At 34.4% G+C, this 22295-nt stretch overlaps 1 protein-coding gene across 2 annotated transcripts in view; it reads right to left on the reverse strand.

Moving 5' to 3' along the window:
• Positions 1-22295, reverse strand: part of Aplf (aprataxin and PNKP like factor) — a 114299-nt gene that overhangs the window by 64024 nt on the left and 27980 nt on the right. For both annotated transcript variants that reach the window (XM_046422527.2, XM_046422518.2), the window contains 3 exons: positions 17876-18048; positions 14353-14500; positions 13903-14035 (listed from right to left, as the gene is read on the reverse strand). In XM_046422527.2, the coding sequence (XP_046278483.1) occupies positions 13903-14035; positions 14353-14500; positions 17876-18048 (454 nt within the window). The remainder of the gene's footprint in view (positions 1-13902; positions 14036-14352; positions 14501-17875; positions 18049-22295) is intronic.

Below are 22295 nucleotides of genomic sequence, written 5' to 3' on the forward strand. Positions count from 1 at the left end.
ATTTCTTTAAGAACAAAAGCTAATTTCTTTTTATATGAGAAGGAGTTATTTTAATATTGTTAAAATGTTCTTCAAAAAGAGTATATAAAACAAATAGCTTAATTGGGTTATAGCAATTGTATAACAATTTAGTAAAGCAAATACTACTGTATGTCTAGGATAAGTCCATTTGGATGACAGAAATATAAAAGAAATTAACTATTAATGAAGTTATTTTTAACTGTTACTAATTATAGTTATGAGCTATATGAGTGATAGCTCAACTAGATGCATATGTGCCATTAAAATACATCACTTCTGAGCTGGGCACAGTGTGCACTCCTGTAATTCCAGTGACTTAGGAGACTGAGGCAGGAAGATGGAAGTTTGAGGCTAGACTCAGCAACTTAGCAAGACTCTGAGCAAAATGCTATTTGCTCAGGATCACTAGGCAATGCTGAGCTAACGTGGATCTGGGGCGAATAATCTGCGCCTCTCAGAACACACACCGAGCCCGGAGCGGCCGAATTCAGGCTCCCGTTTGCCTGCATCTCCCAGACAAACCAGACAAACCGCTGTGACTCAGCGCTAAATGATCCCGCGGAAACAACTTGTCAGTCCCTCCTGATCCTGCAGAGGCTAATACTAACCGAGCCTTCATAGATAGTGCCCACAGAATCGACAATGGCTTGGGAGAGCCGGTCAGGACCCACCCGTTGCTTCGGTCACCCGGCAAAGCGAACGAACTGCTGCCATTCGCATGGGATACCACCATGGCAGAATGCGGCGGAGGAGATAACTTCATTGAAACCAGCGGCGGCAGGTGTGTAACCCCCTAGCCCTCCCTCTCCACACAGCGGGGAAACCTCAAGGGCCCCTCCCACCTCTCCTGTGAGCACGATAGTCAGACCGAGGGAATCAGGAGTGGCGCGGGACCCCCGGCTATGGCTCCCACCAGCGCTGACAACTGAGGTCTCTTGCACCAGCTACCGGGGGCGTGGCTACCGGAGGGCAAGCAAAATACACTGAGGGTTCTCAGCCCCAAGCTCCACAATCTTAGGGTCTGAGGGAATGGCAAGCAGGGAGAGTGTGCCCAGTCGTTCAAGAAAATAGGGCTCCCAGGAGTAGGAGACCTGGCGTGTAGCCAGTATTGTGGTGAGCGTCACCTGTGAGCGGGGCCTGGCTGGAGGAAAAGTGGGGAAGTGACTAGACACAAGAAAAGGCCCTAGGCACTCAGGATTAGAGACCCGCCCAGTCGGGGAGGAGGAGCTGCTGCACAGTGATTGGTTCCTGTGTATTGAGAGGAGAAGCTTGGCCCGGTGGGCACAGCTCCACCTACTGGAAGAGAAGTTAATCAAACTCTAAGACTGCATTTTTTACATTTTTTTAAATTTGTTTTATTTTTATTTTTATTTATTTTTTATTTTTTTAAATTTTTTTTAATTTTTTACTTTTTTTGATTTTTTTAATCTTTTCTTTTTTTATTTTCCATTTTTTTCTTTTGTCTTTTCATTTCTTTTCAATTTCCCTATTCCCCTTTCCTTGAATTCTACCTGTTTACTCTCATTCTCTTTAGTGACTTCTTCCCTTCCCTTCTAATACCTTTCCTTCCAAGCATCACAACGCTGCTTATGTGTAATTTACTAAATATGTATAGGTCAATGTTCCGAGGTGTTATATAGTGCTACCAAGTCCCTAGCTTCCCCCAAATACTCCAGACCATTCTCCTGTTAATATCCCTTGTCAGTAGAGCAACCTTCCAAGGTTGCCAAGAGATACCAACCTCAATACCATCACATCATTCGACCTAAATATAAGTCCCAAGACCAAACCGCAGACCGCTATATGCCATCAGAATCCATACACAGTTTAGGAAACAAATGAATCTGCATTAAAGTGCAACAAAACTCATCATCTCTAGTCATAGCCTCTCATCACAAAAGAGAGACCCCAGAGACACACAAAACCAAATAAATTTATGGGAGTAAACAGTAACTTGGCAGTCAAACAGAACAAGAAGTAACATGAGCAGCATGAAAAAGCAAGGAAGAAAATGAGTACAAACAATGCAGGACAGCCTAAATATTCAGGAGGACCTAGAGGCATCATAAAAATGGTCAAATAAAGAACTCAAGGAATACCTTAGACAGATGGAATGGAATCTTAAAGAGGATATGAGACAGCAAATTCAAACAATGAAAGAACACATTGAAAATGAATTACATAAACAGATAAAAGAAGCAAATAAGCATCTTTATCAGGAGATAGAGATTACAAAAAAAAATCAAACAATAATTCTAGAAATGAAGGAAATTATAAACCAAATTAAAAACTCAAATGAGAGTATCACTAACAGAGTGAAGGAAGTAGAAGCCAGAAAGTCAGATAATGAAGACAAAATATATCATCTTAAAGAGTCTAGCCAACTCAGAAAGGCTGGTAAAAAATCACGAGAAAAACATCCAAGATATGGGATAACATAAAAAAAACAAACTTAACAGCCATCAGGATAGAGGAATGTATAGAGGGTCAAACCAAGGGAATGAACAACCTGTTGAATGAAATAATTATAGAAAACTTTCCAGATATAAAAAAGGAAATGGATGTACAAATTGTAGATGCATACAAGACACCGAGCATACAAAAGCACAATAGACCAATGCCAAGACACATTGTTATGAAGATATCCAATATATAGAACAAAGAGAAAATATTAAAAGCTACAAGAGAAAGGAGGCAGATTACATTCAGGGGTAAGCCAATAAGGTTAACAACGGATTTTTCATCACAGACGCTGAAAGCGAGAAGATCCTGGAACAACGTATTTCAAACACTGAAAGACAATGGATGCCAACCAAGAATTTTATATCCAGCAAAATTAAGCTTCAGGTATGACAATGAAATAAAAATCTTTCATAATAAAGAAAAGTTAAAAGAATCTGCAGCCAGAAAACCAGCACTGCAAAGCATCTTGAGCAAAACGGTACACGAGGAAGAAATGAAAAACAATAACCAAAACCAACAGTGGGAAGTACCTCAGTAAAGCCGGGGGGGGGGGGAGCTAATCATGGAGAAACACACCAAATTAAAAAAAAAAGATAAATAATCAAACATGGCTGGAAGTACAAACCATATATCAACAGTAACTCTAAACGTAAATGGCTTAAACTCACCAATAAAGCGTCATAGACTGGTAACATGGATTAAAAAAACAAATCCAACAATATGCTGCCTCCAGGAGACACATTTGATTGGAAAAGACATACACAGGCTGAAGGTGAAAGGTTGGGAAAAAACATACCACACACACAGTCCTCGTAAGCAAGCAGGGGTGGCCATCTTCATATAGAATAAAATCGACTTCAAAACTAAGTTAATCAAAAGGGATAAGGAAGGACATTATATACTGTTAAAAGGAACCATTCACCAACAAGACATAACAATTATCAATATTTATGCACCAAATAATGGTACTGTGACGTTCATAAAACAAACTCTCCTCAAGTTCAAGAATCAAATAGACCACAACACAATAATTATGGGTGACTTCAACACATCTCTCTCACCACTGGACAGATCCTCCAAACCAAAGTTGAATAAAAAACTATAGAACTCAATATCGCAATCAATAACCTAGACTTAACTGACATATATAGAATATATCAACCATCATCAAGTGGATATACTTTTTTCTTAGTAGCACATGGATCCTTCTCAAAAATAGACCATATATTATGCCATAGGGCAACCCTCAGTAAATATACAGGGGTGGAGATAATCCCATGCATTTTATCTGATCATAATGGAATGAAACTGGAAATCAATGATAAAAGAAGGAAGGAAAAATCCTACATCACATGGAAAATGAACAATATGTTACTGAATGATCAATGGGTTACAGAAGACATAAAGGAGGAAATCAAAAAATTCTTAGAGATAAATGAAAATACAGACACAACATATCGGAATCTATGGGACACAATGAAAGCAGTTTTAAGAGGAAATTAATTGCCTGGAGGTCATCCCTCAAAAAAAGAAAAAACCAACAAATAAATGAGCTCACACTTCATCTCAAAGCCCTAGAAAAGGAAGAGCAAAACAACAGCAAATGTAGCAGAAGGCAAGAAATAATTAAAATCAGAGCGGAAATCAACGAAATTGAAACAAAAGAAACTATTGAAAATATTGACAAAACTAAAAGTTGGTTCTTCGAAAAAATAAATAAGATCGACAGACCCTTAGCCATGCTAACAAAGAGAAGAAGAGAGAGAACTCAAATTACTAACATACGGGATGAAAAAGGAAATACCACAACAGATGCCACAGAAATACAGAAGACAATTAGAAATTATTTTGAAACCCTATATTCCAATAAAATAGAAGATAGTGAAGACATCAATAAATTTCTTAGATCATATGATTTGCCCAGACTGAATCAGGAGGATACACACAATTTGAACAGACCAATATTAATGGATGAAATAGAAGAAGCAATCAAAAGACTACCAACCAAGAAAAGCCCAGGACCGGATGGGTATACAGCGGAGTTTTACAAAACCTTTAAAGAAAAATTAAAACCAATACTTTTCAAGTTATTTCAGGAAATAGAAAAAGAGGGAGCTCTTCCAAATTCATTCTATGAGGCCAACATCACTCTGATCCCGAAACCAGACAAAGACACCTCAAAGAAAGAAAACTACAGATCAATATCTCTAATGAACCTAGATGCAAAAATCCTCAATAAAATTCTGGCGAATCAGATACAAAAACACATCAAAAAAAAAAAATTGTGCACCATGATCAAGTAGGATTCATCCCTGGGATGCAAGGATGGTTCAATATACGGAAATCAATGAATGTTATTCACCACATCAATAGACTTAAAGATAAGAACCATATGATCATCTCGATAGATGCAGAAAAAGCATTCGACAAAGTACAGCATCCCTTTAAACACTAGAAAAACTAGGGATAACAGGAACTTACCTCAACATTGTAAAAGCTATCTATGCTAAGCCTCAGGCTAGTATCATTCTGAATGGAGAAAAATTGAAGGCATTCCCTCTAAAATCTGGAACAAGACAGGGATGCCCTCTATCACCACTTCTATTCAATATAGTTCTCGAAACACTGGCCAGAGCAATTAGACAGACGAAAGAAATTAAAGGCATAAAAATAGAAAAAGAAGAACTTAAATTATCACTATTTGCGGTTGACATGATTCTATACCTAGAAGACCCAAAAGGGTCTACAAAGAAACTACTAGAACTAATAAATGCATTCAGCAAAATGGCAGGATATAAAATCAACACGCATAAATCAAAGGCATTCCTGTATATCAGCGACAAATCCTCTGAAATGGAAATGAGGGAAAAAACCCAATTCACAATATCCTCAAAAAAAATAAAATACTTGGGAATCAACCTAACAAAAGAGGTGAAAGATTTATACAATGAAAACTACAGAACCCTAAAGAGAGAAATAGAAGAAGATCTTAGAAGATGGAAAAATATACCCTGTTCATGGATAGGCAGAACTAACATCATCAAAATGGCGATATTACCAAAAGTTCTCTATAGGTTTAATGCAATGCCAATCAAAATCCCAATGGCATTTCTTGTAGAAATAGATAAAACAATCATGAAATTCATCTGGAAAAATAAAAGACCCAGAATAGCAAAAGCAATTCTAAGCAGAAAGTGTGAATCAGGCGGTATAGCGATACCAAATTTCAAACTATACTACAGAGCAATAGTAACAAAAACAGCATGCTACTGGTACCAAACCAGGCAGGTGGACCAATGGTACAGAATAGACGACACAGAGACTAATCCACAAAGTTACAACTATCTTATATTTGATAAAGGGGCTAAAAGCATACAATGGAGGAAGGATAGCATCTTCAACAAATGGTGCTGGGAAAACTGGAAATCCATATGCAACAAAATGAAACTGAATCTCCTTCTCTCGCCATGCACAAAAGTTAACTCAAAATGGATCAAGGAGCTTGATATCAAATCAGAGACTCTGCGTCTGATAGAAGAAAAAGTTGACTCCGATCTACATATTGTGGGGTCGGGCTCCAAATTCCTTAATAGGACACCCATCGCACAAGAGTTAATAACAAGAATCAACAAATGGGACTTACTTAAACTAAAAAGTTTTTTCTCAGCAAGAGAAACAATAAGAGAGGTAAATAGGGAGACTACATCCTGGGAACAAATTTTTACTCCTCACACTTCAGATAGAGCCCTAATATCCAGAGTATACAAAGAACTCAAAAAATTAAACAATAACAAAACAAATAACCCAATCAACAAATGGGCCAAGGACCTGAACAGACACTTCTCAGAGGAGGACATACAATCAATCAACAAGTACATGAAAAAATGCTCACCATCACTAGCAGTCAGAGAAATGCAAATCAAAACCACCCTAAGATACCATCTCACTCCAGTAAGATTGGCAGCCATTATGAAGTCAAACAGCAACAAGTGCTGGCGAGGATGTGGGGAAAAGGGTACACTTGTACATTGCTGGTGGGGCTGCAAATTGGTGCGGCCAATTTGGAAAGCAGTATGGAGATTCCTGGGAAAGCTAGAAATGGAACCACCATTTGACCCAGCTATTCCCCTTCTTGGACTATTCCCTAAAGACCTTAAAAGAGCATACTATAGGGATATTGCTACAACGATGTTCATAGCAGCACAATTCACAATAGCTAGACTGTGGAACCAACCTAGATGCCCTTCAATAGACGAATGGATAAAAAAAAATGTGGCATTTATACACAATGGAGTATTACTCTGCACTAAAAAATGACAAAATCATGGAATTTGCAGGGAAATGGATGGCACTAGAGCAGATTATGCTAAGTGAGGCTAGCCAATCCCTAAAAAACAAATGCCAAATGTCATCTTTGATATAAGGAGAGCAACTAAGAACAGAATAGGGAGGAAGAGCATGAGAAGACCACCATTAAACAGGGAAGAGAGGGGGGCAGGGAAAGAGAGAGAGAAGGGAAATTGCATGGTAAAGGAAGGAGACCCTCATTGTTATACAAAATTACATATAAGAGGAAGTGAGGGGAAAGGGGAAAAAAAACAATAGAGAGAAATGAATTACAGTAGATGGGGTAGGGAGAGAAGAAGGGAAGGGAAGGGAGGGGAGTGGAGGGGGGATAGTAGAGGATAGGAAAGGCAGCAGAATACAACATACAGTAGTATGGCAGTAGGTAAAATAGTGGATGTGTAACCGATGTGAATCTGCAATATGTATATGGGGTAAAAATGGGAGTTCATAATCCGCTTGAATCAAATGTATGAAATATGATATGTCAAGAGCTTTGTAATGTTTTGAACAACTAATAATAATTTTAAAAAAAGACTCTGAGGAACTTCACAAGAACCCATCTCAAAAAAAAACAAAAAAGGGGTTAGGGTTGTGGCTCAGTGATTATGTGACTCTAGGTTCAATCCCCAGTACCAAAGAAACTTCCATCCACTCTCTTACCCTCCAGAGAAATCAGTTATAACAACCTGTTAGTAATTAGTAGTCTTCTCAACTTTTTTTTCTAAGTTTAAGCAAATATATTTAAAAATACAAATATATAAACACATATAGGACTAAAAGTATAAGTGCTGTTCTTTTTGTAATATAAATTCCTAGAACTACAACTTCTGGGTCAAAATGTGTGGTACATTTAAAAACTGAAAGAGATACTGGCAGATGATGTTAAAAGTCTATACTAATTTATACTTTTATGAACAATGTTCAATAATACCCATTCTGCCAGCAATAGATTTTGATGAGTTAATAAATAAGAAATTACAATTGTATGTTTCTATTTATACTTACCTAATAGTAGAGTCATATGTTTATTAACAATTAGTATTTATTATTCTATAATACATCACATACAATATGCAAAATTTCTACTGAGTATAATATTTTTTATTATAGACAATTTTTTTAATCTTCAATCTTTTCTAAGTATGACAGGTAATATCTCCCAGTATATTGTTTACCAGTCCATTATATGCCTCTGAGTAAGTTTTTGCATGCAAATATTTTTAAAATATAAATCTGTCAATTTTTCCTTTATGGTTCTAGGTTCCCTATCATCTTCTGAAAGTCTTCAGAACTATTAAAAATATTTCCCATATTTACATCAAATGCATTAACAATTTTAAGTTTTATGTTGACATTATTAATTCAATAGACTCTATCTCTGAATATGGTATAAGTAGGGATCTAATATTACTTTGTCCCAAATAGATTATTTCCCCCAAGCATTTATTGAATAATGTATCCCTTCCTCACCAGTTTTAGCAGATAATTTTTATATTAAATGTATCTATTTTGATTTGTCTCTGAGTGTTTCATTCTTTCTAGTGGTCTAACTTCTATTCCTGTCATAACTAACAATTACTAAAAGCAGGTATCCAGCCCAGATAGCAATATAGGGGAATTCCAAAGAAAAGGTATTCAAAGTGCCCCTACAAAAATACAAAAAAAAACTTAATTCATTTTATACAAAGCTGACATGACTCTAATGTTAAAATTGCCATTTATAGCATGAAGAAAAATACTGATGTATTTATAAATATAGAGATGTCCTATACCAGATATTAGCAAATTTAATCTAATGGAGTATAAAAATAAGAAGCCATCATGACAAGGTTGAATTTACTCTGGAAACATAGACATGATATAATATTAAGAAATCTACCAACAACATTTGTCGTGTTCCTAGTGATAAAAACACTCAAGATCACTCCAGGAGAACTGGGCTGTGCAAAATAACCATACAAGAGACAGAAGAAACAGAGATACCTTTTTCTTTGGGGATCCTGTGATGGCTCCTCTGACCTTAAGGGTCCACAGAAAGAAAGACAGCAAGCAAGCATGTACTGAACCCTTTTACTGAGGAGAAGCCATTCAAATGAAACAAGAGGTCAGGTTTCAGGGGGTGAGTCTAGCTTTGAGATATCTGCTATCAGCAGGTTGACTGATATCTAGGAAGGCCACAATCAAAAGCAGAGCAAGAGAAGTAAACACACACAGGGCGTTTTCATGGAACATTCTAACCCAAACAGAGTAAAGGGATAATATCACAAAGGAACAGGTGAGCATAGCTCTATCCATGGAGCGACACGCCTATGTGTGAAGACACGTCCTCAATCTCCAGGACTAGGGCAATGTCCAGGTCACTATGAGATGTAGTGACAGTCAGAGCCTCTCCAGCTCAGGGAAAGAGAATGCAAAATCATTCAGATTGGCTGCCCACAAACATTAATTATATTAACACATGAAAAATGCACCATTATTTCTATGCCAAATTTTTTTTTCAAAAAAATTGAAGTTATTCATGAAAAAAACGTAAAAATAAAACAACCTAAGAATAGCATGAGTGTTTATCAGAATCAATACCAGCCAAGAGTTAAAGAACATATCAAAAACAAACAAACCAAATGTAAGAACATATAAAAAACAAACAAACCAAACCAGGATATTCAGAAAGTAAACGTAAGTGGCTATACAGTGACATGTTTAGAACATGGGCTTTACAGTCAGAAAGAGATAGGTTTCAGTTACAGCTCTGGCATTTATTACTTGATCTTGGATAAGTCATTAATCATCAGTTAACATTATCTGTCCTGATCCTAAGTACTCAAAAGATTTCAAAATATCAAGTTGGTTTTAGACAATCTAAGTAAATGTCAATGTCCATGGTACAGTACTACAGGTACAAAAGACAGAAGTTGCACACATATTAATGAGCCTAAAAGGTGTCCTGGAAGATGATTTTTTAAATATCTAGCAATGGTTTATTGATGCAGGTCATTAGTTACTTAGGTGAATAAAACAATTTTAAAAGCTATGCAATAGAAATGTCTAATTATATTAATTTTTAATTATCAGAATTCAAGTACACAACTGTTTATACTTCTTAATTTTTCCTCTTCTAAATTTGTATACTTCTTAACTCCATTAAAGGTATTAAGGAACCTAACTTTGCTCTTGTATGTACTTTTACCAAAATTTAAGTTTATATGAAGATAGGCTTGAATCCAAAAACTTTCAGATCTTATTTTGAAGCTTTAGCATTTTGGTGCATTGTGTGCCATGTAATATTCCAGTCCTGATCAATGTCAGATAACTGTCATTTGTATTTTCAAGGTGAAGTGCCTAAAAAGGCAATTCACATTTTATATGGTGTATCTGTCAAATGAAAGTTAATATAATAGCTGGTTATTTGAAGCAAAACATATTTTGAACTATTATAAGCAATCTAAAAGTGATAACATAAAAGCAACTATAGTATAAACAACTCTTAAATAAAAAGATTTGTACTTAGGAAGGTAGTTTGCATTGATATAACTTTTGGTCAAGAAAACTTACTCTTTCTATTGGAGAGAAATTGTTCTACTGAGGGAAAGTACCCGCTCCTTCCCACTACCAGCCCTCATTTTCCTTTCTACAAAGTGAGGATCATGTTTAATAAGTAATGTTACTGATAAAAATATTTTCCACATGAAATGACTATGGAGGGGATAATAACCATTATACTAAAATAAAACTCTTTATCAGGAAACTCTTTGATTTAGTTTTGAGAATTCTTCAGATTAAACCACATCCCCTTCAACATACAATGTATAACCTACTCTTATGATCCTACTCTAATCCAACTAGCATTGAAGAAGGTATATTCTGTACATTGTACATTTGATCAAAAATTTTCAAAGAATTCCATGACTACTGAATATGAGAATCATTGAGGACAGTAATATTCCCTCTTTAAAAAGGTACTAATTTCTACTATAATTTATAAAAGATAATGTTCAAAATAAAATTGACAGAATATCTTAATTGAACTAATCAAATCAAATAAAAGATTATAAATTCAGGACAAAAATATTAAAAGGAACAACTATATGAAGGCATTGGATAGTAAACAAAAAGACAGGCAGAGAAGAATCTAACTTTGAAAAATTAACTACAACTTTTGAATTTCTGTTTTCCTGAAGGTATTTCCCAATTCACAAGTAATGTAGAAAGCTTCAGTCTGGTTTGAGGTTAGTAGAAAAGACAGAAAGTGAGGAATAAAATCCCAGAAGAAAGGGAGCCCAAAAGGGGCATAGTGCATCTCCAAAATCCCAGCAGGCTGAGGCAGGAGGATTGCAAGTTCAAGGCCAGTCTCAGCAACACAGCAAGACACTGCCTCGAAATAAATTAACAAGGACTGGATGTGACCTGCTAAGAGCCATAGCCAAGTAGTATGATGCATGGCATTTTTGGTAGAAAGGTGACCCCCAGCAAGCCATTGAGATGATATGATTATGTTAAGATCTGCATTCATATGGATATTAGACCCCTGCTGTCCATCTTGGCCTGCTACTGGACTCCTGGAGAGTTCCTATTGGTTGGGGAAGTGCGGTAGGAGGAAATTCTGGAGGAGGGATTTCCTGTTGCCGGTCTGGGAGAACGCTGTGGGTTGGCATATTTCCCGGGAGCTTACAGGGCATTGGCCAGAGTTTCAAAAATAAAATTTGTTCCTGTTTGAGTGGCTCGTGATTTTGTGCCCAGCCAGACTGCGGCAGTGACCCTGTTTCAAAATACAATAACAAGGACAACTCAGTACCATGGGTTCAATCCCTAGGGCAAAGGAGGAGGGAAAGGAGTAGATGGAAGGAGAAAGAAGAGGAAGGGGGAGGAGGAGGAGGAGGAGGAGGCAGCAGCAGTGGAGGCAACAGCAAGAACAAAATTCTACAAATAAAAATGACCCAAATCCTTTGCTGACTATTAATGTTCATGGAAGAAACCCCAGGAATCCAGGGAAAAAGTCACAGTTGGAAACCAAAAGAACTAAGTAGAGAGACTATAGTTGCTGTCCACATCAGGGGAAACAAGAGACTAAGATCTGAATCCAGCCAGGTTAACTGCCTATTAGAACTACTTCCTTAGGAAAACATAATGAAATCAAGAGCCTTGATAATCTATTATTCATATCACCAATATCCGACAGAAAATCACTAGCTACAGAATATACAAAAAAAATATGATCCATATAATATTTAAAAAGCAGTCAATAGAAAATTAACCTGAGATAACCAAAGAGTTGCACAAAGACACACACTTTAATGTAGTTATTAGAAATATGGTCAAGACATTATAAAAGATGATTGTAAATCAGTACAAACACTTGGAAACAGTATGGATGTTCTTCAAAGACTAGGAATGGAACCATCATGTGACCCAGCTATACTACTGCTTGGTACTTATCCTAAAGTCAATATACTATAGTGATCCATACATACCCATATTTACAGCAGCACAATAGCTATCACCAGATGAATAGATAAAGAATATATATGCACAATAGAATTTTTTTTATACCAGGGATTAAATCTAGGGGCATTTAACCACTGAGATACTGAGGATGATCCCCAGCCTTTTTAAAATTTTTTATTTAAAGACAGGAACTCTCTAAGTAACTTAGGGTCTCATGAAGCACAATAGAATTTTATTCAGCTATAAAGAAGAATGAAAGTATGTCATTTATGGGAAATGAATGGAACTGGAGTAAATCATGCTAAGTGAAATAAGCCAAACTCAAAAAGTCAAGGGTCAAATGTTTTTTCTCATATGTGAAAAACATATGAGAAAGGTGCACATATATTGAGGTAGGGCAGGAATCTTATGAAAATAGAAGAGAGCCCATATGGCAGAGAAAAGGAATCATGGAGAAGTGGAGAGAAATGAGAAGTACTGAGAAATGACATTAACCAAACTATACCGTTCTATTATGTGCGTGTATAACTATGTAACCACAAATCCCACTACTATGTTTAATTATTATGCAACAATAAAAAGGAAATAAATCCTTTTTTTTCTTTTTGTGGTCTGGAGATCAAACTTGGCTATGTAGTCTACTATTAAGGTACACGCCAACCCCAAAACAGTTGAATAGGCCCCATGTTTTCATTTTGTACTGAGTCAGGTTTTCAGAAAACTTGAATGGAACCACCATATGACTTGGCTATCTCACTCTTCAGTATAAATCCAAAAGATTTAAAATCAGCATACTTCAGTGATGCAGCCACATCAATGTTTATAGCAGCTCAATTCACAACAGCCAAGTTATGGAGTCAACGTAGGTGTCCTTCAACAGATGAATGGATAAAGAAAATGTGGTATATTCACATGATGGAGTATTACTCAGCCATGAAGAAGAATGACTTTACAGCATTTCCTGGTAAACAGACAGAACTGGAGCAATGGGAATACTCAGCAGAAAACATACATTATTGTGATACCTATCATGACAATGAGCTATACTACAAGAGAGGTCACACCTTTTTAAAATCTCCTGTCAAAGACATTGTGCATTTGGCTTTTTAAAAATTCAATTAATGTAATCTCAGAAACTTGGGAGGCTGAGGCAGAGGATCGCAAATTCAAAGCCAGTCTCTTAACAAAGCCCTGAACAACTTAGCAAGACCCTGTCTCAAAATAAAAAATAAAAAACAGGCTGGGAATGTGGATCAGTGGTTAATCACCCCTGGGTTCAATCTCTGGTACAAAAAAAAAAAAATTAATGACACTAATTTTAAATGCTTTTTATTGTACTCACATTTTATCTTAGATGTGAAACCAATAAGTTAATTTGAAAATCTATATTAATATCCTAAATCTGGCACATAATACTGCTTGTTAGATGAAATATAAATAATCATTAGGATAATATTTGATACATGGCATAAGATAATATCTTGTGTTTTAAATTAGAGTCTATGTACACCTAAAAAATTCTTAGGTTAAGCTATACTGACACAACCACTACTCTATTTTTTCAGAAGAACTTTCTAAATCTGTTTGATATTTTCCTTAAAGTCAGCATTAGCAGAAACAAAAACCTACCTCCACTGATGACAGATGCTGAAAGGTTTTGATCACTTAAATTCTCTGCTAACATCCAAGCTGGAAGAACTCTTTTCCTCTGGGCAGGGTTTGACTGTTGCTTACTGAAGTCTCTACATTCACCTAGGAAAGACTAAAAAGACACCTATTCCATTAACCCCTAAAGACAATCACGCATCATTAAGAGTTTGTAAAATTATTTACTTTGCAAAAACACTACCATAAAAATATTCATCTACAACTGTGGTTTGCATTAAATTTCTTCCAGAAATTCATCATATCTATCAGTAGAAATGTCATTATAGTGTGACATTCTCTAAAGCTTAATATAACAGCAAAACAAATCAATGCTAGCAAGACTGTTAGAATAAGCCTAATTTTAGTTGTCTTTTGTCTCCTCAAAATAACTTAAAGAACATATTATGAGTGATGCTATTTGAAATTTCTTACCACACTATTAGTGGTAGTAGTCTGGGTCTTGGCTAGTTCTGTGCTTCTTTCTAGCTGTGAGGTGCCAGTTGTCTTATCAGGCAAACTAGTCACAGGAGATTTTGGTGCTTCATTCAATATATTATCTTCCTCAAGCATTTGGCTATTTCTATAAAATAAAATAGAAATTTGTTTATTAATCATTTAAAACACTTCTGCCAGAGACCATGTCATTGTTGTGCTCCTTTTCTCAAATTTAGCAAAAATTAAAAAAAAAGATTATAATATAATAGAATAAAATACATAGAATATGTTCTTTATCTTCTGCCATCCATATTGCCATGAAATAAATCATTCTTTCCAAATCATGGGCCTTAAAACCATAGTGATTTATGAAATGTGTGCCAATCATCTCTCTCCAGGCTTAAGAGCTATTTATTTATTCTTTGTATTTTCCCAGATAAAAGTTAAGATCACCACCCTGTATCTACAGAGATAATGTAAACTTTAAGACCATCATCTAAGCTAGATAGGTTCCTAGAAAAATAATTAATAAAATCTTGAATTTGGGTTTACACAACTGCTACCAGAATTCTGGCCAGTATCACCACCTGTGAAATCTCCTCAAACTTATAGTACAACTAGAAGCTAAATGTCCTTACACAGGCGTACCCACAGTCACATGGGGAACATACTCACTGAACTACTTAATTCATATTCTCTGCAAAGTGTATTAGGATCATCCACAGTTGTTGAGTTATTATTTAAAAAGCATATTGTATGCTTCAATTTAAAGGATATCATAAAATAAAGCTACATGTACAGAAATCATATCAGCAGTTGACAGGGACTGGAGGTAGAGTGAAGGGACTAACAAGAAGCAAAATGGACCTTTTGGGAGAACAAGAGTGTTATCTTTTTGCAGTGGTACTTAACATGACTATATATATTTGCCAAAGTGCACTGAATTGTACATTTTAAAAGAGTCGATTCTGCATGTAAACTATGCACCAATAAATGTGAACTCCAAAAAAATGAAGATGGAAGATTTTATAAATGTGTCTAGCTGAGAAGAATCCAATTAATAATTGGCTTGTTTTGTTTGTTTTAGTATTTCTTAAGCAAAGAATAATCTTTAAAAGCAGACTTGCTTTTTTTTTTGGTACCAGGGATGATTGAATCCAGGGGAACTTAACACTGAGTAACATCACATCCACAGCCCTTTTTTTTTTTTTTTAATTTTTTATTTTGAGACAGGGCCTCACTAATTTGCTGAGGCTGGCTTTGAACTTGTGATCCTCCTGCTCAGCCTCCCGAGTTGCTGGGATTACAGGCATGCACCACTGTACCTGGACAGGAATCATATTCAATGGCAGAAACAATATTCTACTCTATGAATATTCTGCATTTGAAATCAATTCAACAGCTGATAGACATATGGGTTTTTACCCACTTTTTGATTATTATGCATAATGTTGCTATGAACATCCATGTAAAGTCTTTGAATAGACTTGTTTTCAATTCTTTTAGTTACAAACCTAGAACAGGTTATTCTGTGTTTAAAATGCTGACGAACTATCAAAAATATGTTCCAAGGAAGATGTACCATTTTGCAATCCCATCACAATATATGAGTTCCTAGTTTTTCCACATTCTTAACATTTGTTAATATCTTTTTGAGTAAGGCCTTCCTAGTAGATATGAAGTAGTATCTCACTGTGGTTTTAATTGAATTACCCTATAACTCATGATATTGAACATCTTTTCATGTTCTTATTTAAAAATATTGTTCAAATCAGATATGCATTTTTATATTGGGTTGTCTTTGTGTTGTTGAATTATAAAAAAATTAGCTATTCTGAGTATAAATAAATTGTGAGACATGATTTACAGTTATTTCCTCTCATTCGTTTGGTGCCTTTTTACTTTCTTGATGGTGTCCTTAGAAACAGAAGTTTTTAAATATGATGAAGTCCAATTATCTACTTTTTCCTTACAAGCTTGTGCTTTTTGGTATTATATCTAAGACGCCAAGGCTGCAAAGATTTATATCTATGTTTTTCCTAGGACTTATATAGTGTTAGCTCTTGTATTTAGGTCATAGTGTATCATTCTTTTTACTTATTTCTGGATTTGGTTTGTAAATATTTTGTTATAAGAAATGTTGGTCTTTAGTTCTTGCTTTATTTCTTTGTAAAGTCTTGTTTGATTTTGGTATGAGAATTAGGGAAGCTCCAAAAAGCAAGTTAGGAAGTGTGTAATCTATTTTGGGGGAAAAAAAAAAAAGATGTAATAGTGTCATTGTTTCTGCCTTGTAAGTTTCACAGGATTTGCTAGTGATATTCCTTGTGGGAAATCCTTAAATTAACAATTCAATTTTTTTAATGGTCTAGGATTTATCAGAATTTTTTTCCTTCCTGTATCCATTTTGGTAAGTTTTATTTTTCAAGAAATATATCAATTCATTTAAATGGCCAAGTTTATTGACATAGTTTTGAATATTTCTTTGCTTTTCTTTTAAGGTCTGCAGTATTAATAATGATACTCTTCTATTCCTGATATGGATAATTTGGGTTTTCTCACTTAATAAGCCCTACTAAGAGTTTACCAATTTTATTAATTTTTTAAATAACTCACTTATGATTTTGGTGGTCTTCTTTTTGTCTATTTTCTATTGCATTGACTTTCAATCTTGTATAGTTCACTTTTTTTTTCCTACTTACTTTGGGATTAATTTGCTCCTTCTATCTTTTTAAAGTATAAGTTTTATATCTTTCTTGTCCAAGAACTAAACTGCATCTCACAAGTTTTTATACTGTTTCCAGTTATCACTGTTCAAAATGTTTTACGATTTCCTTTGTGACTTATTTCTTTGATCAGGAATTATTTAGAAATAAGCAAATTTTAAAATATGTGAAGATTTTTATATATCTTATTGTTATTGATTTCTGAGTTAAGATTGCAATTAAAGAATATACTCTGTATAATTTTGTTCATTTACTTCTACAGGTCTAAGTTTAGCTTATAAAGTTTAGCTTATAGAAGCTAAAATAAAATCAAATAATCTTCCAATGACTGGCTCAAAAACACTAGTGTTTGAATTTTAACTTTATACCAGATTATCAGTATGTTTATTCTAATACCTCATTTCCCTATTCTGTATTTTCTGTTATTTTTATAAAAACAGATACAACTATGTCTAAAAGGTTAACACCTTAATAAACTTTAGAAAGCTAAAAAAACGAGGAAAATATAGTCAATTTCAAATTAACTATCCTGGTTACTACTGAATGGAAAATACATTCTGATTATAAAGGTGAAAGATACCACATATGGGATTAATCATTATTGAGGCATAATGAGTTCCTCAGTTTCTAAAGTCAAATATTTTCTAGAAATGCACATGCATACACACACACACACACACATACACACACAAAATTATGTAGCTACTATAGCTCTAAATCAGAGCATAGAATGGCTTCTGCAATAACTGAGAATTACAACTATTATTACTAACTCTCATTTCACCATGCAGTCTTACCGCAATGTGCATTCCATGTCTGTTTCCGATTGTGTAGCAAAAACACGAAAAATGTACTTGTCAACTAACAAAGAAAAACTATCTCCAGGATTCAACCAGCGCCATAGATTTGTCTTCATTGGTAAGGGTTGGCTTTTCTCAGAAGACTGATAAAAACATGGATTTGTGTGTATCTATCAAAGAAAAAAAGAATACAGAGATTTTGTAACTTGAAACTACAATAGAAATACAACTAAATATGAAGTGACCGAGAATTTTGGTATCAAAACAACTTCATATCAATTTATACTTAAAAGTTTAAAAAACTTGGCTCTCATAAGTTCCATGATAATTACTTTTACATAAGTAAGAAAAAGACTACCTCCCACTACTCCACAAATCAAATAAAAAAGGAAAGTTATGAATTAACTGATTAAAAACATCTTCTGTTTTTCTTAGCAGAGACAATTGGACATTGGGACAAGAAACATGAACATCTTAATTCAATTTAGAAATGAGAAACTATGCAAAGGGAAATTTTTATCAAATCTCTCAAGCAAGCAACACAGTTTTCTTTCTAGTTCCCTTGGAAAGGAATCTTATTTTGTTTGAATAAACTGTAATTATAAAGATTATCATCCATATTTAAGTCACAAGTAGTAAATATATCTCAGTTAAAACCATTACATAATCTACTATTTTAAATTATTTTTGCCACTGATTATCTCCATGTTAACAAAAATGAGACCTGACTCAACAACAACAAAAAATATGTTGAAAGGCACTTTTAAAATCTCAACTACAGTCAAGTTTAAATGGGCCATTTCCATAGATCAGATAGCTTTCTGTCAACAATTTCATTGGGTTTTTAAAATAAATAAGTTTTAGTGTTGGACAAAGCAATCTAAAGTAATACAGATCTTTGATTTTGACAGATTTTTATACAGAGTAACTTCATCAATTTAAATGAGACTTTTTCTGGAGACATCAACAATCTCCAGTAGAGAAAAGTAATTACCACCCTAGGATTGGACATATGCTGAAGAACAACAAAAATACACATATAACTGAAGTTAGATGAATATAATCTACCTAATTCTGACAACTGTTTTATGAGAATTTGGTCACATGCCATTCCTATGTATATCTGCTATTAGAAACATTTTTACCCTTTAAATCTGTGTTTAAAACAGTAAAATAAAACTTGGAGATAAAAGATAGAGGTAAAAAATTAAAACAGAGGCAATACCAATTTGGGAGGCCATTATTTTATTGAGTCACTCTTATTATAAGAGTCATTTTTACAAAAATGTACACAAGACTGCATAAGATGCACTGTATTTCATGCAACACTGTATTCCTAAAGAGTCAGAAGTGGCTGATTTGTTAAAAATCAAGATATAATTTAAACTTAATATTTAAGAACCTTTCACTATGTTAATACTCAGCCTAATTTCTGTTGAAGTGGTCCTCTGCCTCATGGCAGATAGAGTTTTGGGGTGTAACAAGCACAGGACACATTAGCAGTTTCTGAGCTTATACACACTGCTGGACTTGAGAATTATTCCCTGTATACTCCTCACCCTATTAAGTGAAGCTCCCTTTCCTTTAGTATACCATGGTCAGCAGGGTTAGCAACTCTAGGTTCATGAAAGAAGCAGGAGTCTGAGCAGGAATGTACATAGCTTCTGTTTGAAACCTGTGTCTTCTTTAAGTGAGCTTCTTTCTTATTATAGAGTAAACAACCATAATCTTAGTCATAACTATTATAAAAATTCAGATGAATCTCTAATAACATTAAATATTAACAAAGCCCTATGCATACAAAGAATAGGATATTAAATACAAAGGCATAAAGTTGTAGGAGTAGAAAAGGCAAAACACTTAAGAAAGGAAACTATATTTCTTTACAAAGTTATCACAAACCTGAAGACAAAGAAATATTAAGTTTGAATATATTCCTCAGCTAAAAGCATTTTATTTTTAAAATACAGGTAATTAACCATTAGGCAGTTAGTAAATCCCATGAAGAAAATGAACCAATGTTCTATGATCATCATTTCCTTTCTCTTAAACTAGAGATCCCAGAATTAAGAGGAAAAATGATATTCCAAGAAAGTATAATGTCTGATCCTTTAACTTAAACCTAAATCTATAATACTCACTGAGAGTCAGATAAAAAAAAAAATCTGTCAAACTATTTATAATCCAACAAAAATGGCATCAAACATGAAGTCCAAAAGGCAGTTTTTAAAAAGTTATAAAGTAGGCAAATATTTAACAATATTAATAACCAAACAGGAAAAAGACAAACACATACACACACAAAAAAAGCCTGGAATAAAAACAACGATATAAATACATATAAGACAAAACTTAAAATAATACTGTAAACACTTTATGCCAATAAATTAGTAAGGCTGAAGTTGAATCTTAAACTGACTAAAAATAATAAAAGTACATTTATGAGTATGCCTGAGTTATTTTAAAGTATTTCACTATGAAAGGAAAAGTAGATTGAATTGGATCTATAATATTTTAAAAACACAAAAATTAGGGTTGTGGATACAGATCAGAGATGAAGAACTTACCTAGCATGGGTGAGTTCATGGGTTTGACCACCAACACCACCAAAATTAAATAAAAATCTTGGGCTGGGGCTGGGAATCAGTGGTAGAGCACTCACCTAGCACATATGAGGCCCCAGGTTCGATCCTGAGAACCACATAAAAATAAATAATAATATAAAAGTATTGGGTCCAACTATAACTAAAAATAAATACCAAAGGGGAAAAAAAAAAGCTTTCCAACCCCTCCCAAAATCAGAACCAAGTAGATTTAAAGATTTCACTGAATTTTCAAATTCTTTCTGAAGCCCAAAGAGATGAATGGATCCCCAATTCCTTCAATAAGAAGAATTTAACTTTGATCCTAAAAGCAGACAAGGGCAGACAAAATATTAGCAAACCCAAGCCCACTGTGAATAAAATATACAAGTTATCTATATGAGAGACATATTGTTGGTGCATGCATTTTAGCATATCTGGGAAATTTTAAATGCAAATTTAAATAGATTATGCTATGACTTACGAAGTGCTACAAAGGATACATTAACCCTGTCGAAATGGAACTAAAATATAAATCAATTTTCTATAGCTTTATCTTGGAGTTATCATTAAATATTAAAGAAAGACTGCTCAAAAAAGAGGCTTTATTATTTTCAGTGCTTTTTTTCCCTTAAATTTTAATAATATGAATTAAGGAAAAGCTAGTATAGAATTTTACAAATATTTTACAGTATATTCAGAACTAGGGAGAAAAACAATCATGACTCAGGAATTTTGTGAAAGAAAAAACACAATCACCTAAAGGCATATGTTCTGAGGATCAACATCAAAAGGCCAAAAAAAAATGTAATTTATATACAGTTATAAAACTACTGCCTAAGCTATTCAAGAATCAAAATGAGTAAGATTTTATTAAAATTAAATAAAACACTGACAGCTATGAATTCACCCTGAAAATATAACCAACCACTGGTAATACAGTAATTTACAGAGAACACCATCAGTTTGCCTTTATAATGCATTTTCTCCCTGCTGATATTAGACAGCAGATTAAATTTAAATGACATAAAAAAGCTAATATCATCTCCTCATGAGCTAACATCATCTCATGCACTATTTCCAAGAACTGCTGGAAAGCCAAAAAAAAATTTTAAAGGAGAAATACCACAGGGGAAAAAAAAAGGAGAAATTCATCCAATTTAAAAGTTTGAACTAGTAATTGCCTTTATTGCATGCAACAGCATTGTCAAAACTATTTCTTATTTGGTAGAGGATTTGGATATTCAAATTAAAGGAAAGTAAAAATGCATTTTATCATTTAAACATACATTCATACAACATATAGAATGTATCATCATAATAAAAAATATTTGCTATATGCAGTTATACAATGTTTTTTCTTTTTTATTTTTTTAAATAAATGATAGTGGAATGCATCACAATTCTTGTTACACATATAGAGCACAATTTTTCATATCTCTGGTTGTATTTAAAGTATGGTCTCGTGTCTTCATACATGTACTTTGGATAATGATGTCCATCACATTCCATCATCCTTGCTAACTGCCTGTCCCCTTCCTTGCCCTCCCACCCCACTGCCCTATTTAGAGTTCATCTATTCCGCCCATGCTCCCCCTCCATACCCCACTATAAGTCAGTCACCTTATATCAGAGAAAACGTTCGGCATTTGGTTTTTTGGGATTGGCTAACTCCACTTAGCATTATCTTCTCCAATGCCATCCATTTACTTACAAATGCCGTGATTTTATTCTCTTTTATTGAGTAATATTCCATTGTGTATATATGCCATGTTCATCTACTGAAGGACATCTAGGTTGGTCCCACAGTTTAGCTATTATGAATTTACAAAGTT

This window comes from Marmota monax, unplaced genomic scaffold (genome assembly GCF_021218885.2).
Source record: "Marmota monax isolate L192 unplaced genomic scaffold, Marmota_monax_Labrador192_F-V1.1 WCK01_AAM20220418_F8-fsc00015, whole genome shotgun sequence".
NCBI lineage: Eukaryota > Metazoa > Chordata > Mammalia > Rodentia > Sciuridae > Marmota > Marmota monax.